The sequence below is a fragment of the Polistes dominula genome, unplaced genomic scaffold, assembly GCF_049000335.1.
Source record: "Polistes dominula isolate Pdom_NZ unplaced genomic scaffold, Pdom_raw_medaka contig_651, whole genome shotgun sequence".
In the NCBI taxonomy this organism is placed as follows: domain Eukaryota; kingdom Metazoa; phylum Arthropoda; class Insecta; order Hymenoptera; family Vespidae; genus Polistes; species Polistes dominula.
Genome location: NW_028301004.1, coordinates 75,143 through 80,081, shown reverse-complemented (window position 1 = coordinate 80,081; position 4,939 = coordinate 75,143). Strand labels below are relative to the sequence as shown.

Below are 4,939 nucleotides of genomic sequence, written 5' to 3'. Positions count from 1 at the left end.
GAGGAAATGAGTAGGTTTAATGAGTAGAACGCCGAGCAATTGCAGTGAGTGGTCAGATTTATTAAAAATGCGTACGAGTACACCGCGTGTCGGTTGAGATTTAAACTGAGTGGCCGTTGAGCGGACTACGTTCCGAACTTTCACTGATAATGTTATACTGAGTGGACTTGAGACGGCGTGATTATATTAATCACTTTTGAATCGAACGATGAGGATTATATTAATCCCACCGAACCTATGACTTTGTGAGAAGACGTAGACAAAGCCGAGAAAACACGTGTGAATGGAACGAGTCGACGTGAACTAAGATGAGAAGACACGTGTGGTATCTGCGATGACAAAGAGATGACTGCCTGAGAAGCCGGCGTCACGGCGCTTCTTCACCGCTGAGATGAGTTATGGCGAGTCTGCATTTAGCGACAACTGTAGCGAGTTCTGATTGGGCAAATTAATTCCCAAACATTTCCGCCCGCCATCAGCAACGAAGTTGATGATGAGTTATGCTGCCTTCTGAGCGGCCACTGGGAGGACTGCGAGCTTGGTGATCAGCCTGGTGAGTGTTGTGGTAGCCGTCTTCAGCGATACCACCCTGGTGAGTCCATCCTCCCCTAGCAGCAATTTGAGCACCCTAGCCATGGGCCATTTTCCTGGAGGCAAACGCTCATCAGTAAGGAGAACGAGAGAACCTACCTTAATTTGGTTGTGAGCGTGATGCCACTTTGAGATGGCTGGTAGTTGTTGTAAATACTGAGTTGACCACATGCGCCAGAAATGTTGAACTCGTTGCTGGATGAACTGCCATCTGAAGAGCCGACTTGCTGAGATGTCCAAGAGTGAGCCCTCAGGAACAGCATTGAGTGCCGTTCCGATGAAAAAGTGCCCTGTTGTGAGCACTGAGATGTCTTCTGGATCATCGCTGAGTAATTCGAGTGGTCTTGAGCGTGAGCGGTCCAGCTTAGCCAATGCCTGTGTGAGAGAACGGGCGTGATGGAGTGACTCGCGCCAGAGGTAGTTGGCCCATCAGTTGCTGAGCACGGATCCCCCCTGTAACGAGCACACACCACATGCCTGAGAACATATGACTTCACTGGGGCTCTTCCTCCGATGATCCAGTAGAGTTGTCTGATGAGTGCCAGAGTCGACTGCGAGCTTGGCAGCTGAGATTGTCTTGAGAGCACTGAGATTTCTTCTGAGTAGTACGCCGATTGAGTGGCCTTGACCCAAAAGAGTCGTGAGTCTTCCATGCTTTTAGCTGAGATACAGGCTGCTGGTGTCGAGTCAAGCTCTCCTGAGAGCCTCTTGAGAAATCTATTGCAGAGAGCTGTAACTCGAAGCAACCTGTTGAGCGATGAGTATCGATGAATGAGATCCCAATGATAACTCGGAGAAGATCGTGCCGTGTGATGTGCAACACGAGAACGAGCTTCTTGCGCGCATGAGTCATCAGGAGTTGTATCGATCTGAGCTGGCCATGATGCCACTGATTGAGTGAGCCATGGTGGTCCCGTCCACCATAGAGAGTGCTTTTCCAACTGATCTGTGGTTATCCCACGCGATGCACAGTCAGCTGGGTTTGATGTGCCAGGCACATACCTCCAATGAGCGTTCCTTGAGAGTTCCTGAATTTTGATCACGCGGTTGCGTACGTAATCTTTTCATCTTGATGAATGAGCTTTGATCCATGTGAGAGTTACCTGAGAGTCCGTCCACATGGTTGTCTTATTTATGATCATGTTTAGAGTAGCGCAAACATTATTCATGAGCGTGGAGAGTAGCAGCGCTGCTGAGAGTTCTAACCTCGGGATGGTTAGCCGCTTGAGCGGTGAGACCTTCGTTTTTGAGCAAATAAGAGAGACCTTGGCGCCAGTGGACGACGAGTTAACAACGAGATACACAACGGCTGCCATTGCGAATTGCGATGCATCAGAGAAGCCATGTAGTTCAACAGCTGAATTAGAGAGAGTGTTGAACCAACGTGGGATAGAGAGCCTGGCCATGCTAATGAGATCTTGTCTGATGCTGAGCCATTGTGAGATGAGCTGTTCCGAGAGTGGTTCGTCCCAGTCGAGATTATGCAACCAGAGAGCCTGAAGAAAGATCTTAGCCTTAATTATGACTGGAGATGCGAAGCCTAATGGATCAAAAATTTGTGCTACTTCTGAGAGGACAAGGACAAGGAATACCAAGGATTTTGGTATCGCAGTCGTTGAATGAGATGCCTGAGGTCTCGCCAAGCTCAGACGAGACCTCTCTCAACAGTTCCTGAGAAGTAGAGTGCCACTTAGCCAGCGGGAATCCGCCCGCATGGCAGAGCCGTATGAGTTGTTGAGCAGTCTCCACGAGCTGTTCCACTGTGTCGGATCCTCCGAAGATGTCGTCAACATAACGCCCATGAGTGATCGGTTTGACAGCAAGAGGATACTGAGAGCCTTCATCTTCAGCAAGCTGAAGGAGCGTTCGTACAGCCAGGAACGGTGCTGATTTGGTTCCATACGTGACTGTAGTGAGCTGAAAATGAGATTCCTCCTGCTGTTCATTCACCCACACGATGCGTTGCAGATCCTGGTCATCTGGATGTATCTTGATTTGCCGGTACATCTTAGTGATGTCAGTCGCAAAGAGATACTTGAGTTGACGTATCCAAATGAGCAAGTAAAAGATGTTGAGCATCAGATTAGGACCAGCATGCATGATGTCATTGAGCGAGTGACCAGTGGAGCTGGCACTTGAACCGTTGAAAACAACCCTGGGCTTCGTGGTGGAGCTGTCTGGCTTAAGTACCCTTCTACCAACTGAGATGTCATCGAGCTTGAGCATGTGCTGAGATTGTTCATACTCTCGCATGAACTGAGTGTACAATCGGTCGTACTGAGTGTCTCTGCCAAGTCGCCTGAGAATTCGTTGGAGCGATCGATGAGCTGTCTGATAAGAATCTCCCAGGACTGTTGGGGGCGATTTGAGAGGCATCCTGACGATGTAACGCCCTGTTGAGTCCCTTGAGTGGATGGTCTTGAAGTGAAGCTCACACTCTTGCTCCTCAGGAGTAAGCGATGAGTTGTCCGATGATGGAGGTTCTTCTTGGACCCAGAACCGTGTCAACAACTCTCGCAAGGACGAGTTTGATACCTGTGAGCTGCCGAGATGAATTGTCCTTGCAAGCGTGACCGGTGCCTGAATTGGGCCTATGACCAACCACCCAAATATTGATAATTGAGCAATGGGAGTTCCCTCTGAGTACCTAATGATATTAGGCCTAATGAGTTGGCCGTAGAAGTCTGCTCCGATTATGACATCTACTGCCCTTGGAACGAAAAATTCTGGATCAGCGAGGGTTAAACCCTTCAGGTGTGGCCATTCGGGTTCCTGTTGAGTCTTTATGGCCGGCAGGATGGTGGTGACTGTCTTTAACACATGAGCTGAAATTGTCACTGTGAGTGGTCTATACCTTGATTGAAGGTTGAGCGTGACAATTCCTCTTGTTTGCGACGTCCGTGTTCCACCGAAACCATAAACGTCCAGCCTTGAGTGCCTTCGTTGCAACTTGAGCTGCTGGGTGAGCTTTTCTGACATGAATGAGATTTCTGATTCAGGGTTGATGAGCAGACGAACTTGAGTTGTTGAAGCGGCTGAGACGACTATTGCTGTTGCTGTGGCCAGCAATGTGAGATGACTGAGATGGGCTGAGTTAGACGTGAGATGATCGCAACTCTCAAAGAGCTGCTCTGAGCTTCATGCTTGAGAGGACTTGCTTGAAGGAGCGGGTGTGCTAGACACCTCCTGAGCGGTCTGATGGTCATCTCCTGATGGTTCGAAAACGATTGAGAGGTCTGCACCATGCAACAGGGTATGATGGTAGTTTTTGCATGATTTGCAATGCATTCGGCTATTGCACCTCCTTAAATTATGCCTGCCTAGGCAATTGCAACACAGACTTCTGTCCCTGATCAACCGTACCCGTTGGTTGACCGAATAGCTTCGCATATTTGGGCAGACTGCGATGTAGTGGTCTTGCCCACAACAGTCACACGGATATGCAGCTCGTGACTGAGCAGGACGAGAAGTCTGATGAGTAACAGGCCTTGATGAGCTGACTGGGGGCTGCTGAGAGGCCTGATGTGAGCTTGTCCGAGTAGTCTTAGCCCCTTTCGGCACATTGGGTTGAGCAGGCGTGGATGAGGATTCTATGGTCTTCAATGTGCGGGCACGAGCGACCAGAAATTCGGTGAGCTGGCTGAGTGTCGGAAATTCATCTGTAGATGCAAGAGATGTCTCCCACCTCTCGCGAGTGTCCTGATCGAGCAGTCCAGTGAGCAGAGTGACCATGAGGCAATCATTATTGCTCTCCACTGTGAGTGTCCTGAGTGCCTGAGTTGTCTCATTAATGATGTTGACCATTTTGGTCAGTGAGGTGGCTTGGCGCCTCTGCATTGGTTTGAGGTTGAGCAGTCTTTCCAGGTTTGATTTTATAATGAGGCGTTTGTTCTTAAACCTTGATGTGAGCAAGGTCCAAGCCGAGTCGAATGATGAATTGTCAGGCGTGATGTTGGCCACAATTTCATAGGCCTCACCCTGCATCGCTGATTTTAGATACTGGAACTTTTCCAGATCACTGAGATCCGAGCGGTCTGCTATCACTGAGCTGAACATAGCCTTGAAATCAGGCCATTTCCGGCAGTCTCCACTGAATGTTGGCACTGGTTATTCAGGGAGCCGGGAGCGGGCACGAGCACTATCGTCGGGTGAAGGAGTGGACTGATTGTTCTGAGTGAGTCGTTCCTTAAGCCGACCAAGCAATCGTTTTGTCTTTATCATCAATTTTGTTTCACTGATGTTGACCGTTTCCGTGAGGTACGGTTGGCTCATTTGGTTGGGAGGCCAATTACATACCAGTTGAGCGTGCTCTTGGCGGAATAATCTATGCAGCTCTTCTAGCTGCTCG

The 4,939-nt window shown here is 49.3% G+C and overlaps 2 protein-coding genes across 2 annotated transcripts; both read right to left on the bottom strand.

The window, feature by feature from the left end:
* Positions 1-80: 80 nt before the first annotated feature.
* On the bottom strand, positions 81-3,570 carry LOC149032087 (uncharacterized). The gene is made up of 4 exons (XM_089174050.1): positions 2,184-3,570; positions 1,976-2,131; positions 719-1,651; positions 81-647 (listed from the first exon to the last, which is right to left on the bottom strand). The coding sequence occupies exons 1-4, from the start codon at positions 3,568-3,570 to the stop codon at positions 499-501; spliced, it is 2,625 nt and encodes an 874-aa protein (XP_089030176.1). The 3' UTR covers positions 81-498.
* A 159-nt stretch (positions 3,571-3,729) lies between these two features.
* LOC107073558 (uncharacterized) lies at positions 3,730-4,647 on the bottom strand. Its single transcript, XM_015334250.2, has one exon. It carries the CDS (start codon positions 4,645-4,647, stop codon positions 3,730-3,732), a length of 918 nt encoding a protein of 305 aa, XP_015189736.2.
* Positions 4,648-4,939: the final 292 nt, after the last annotated feature.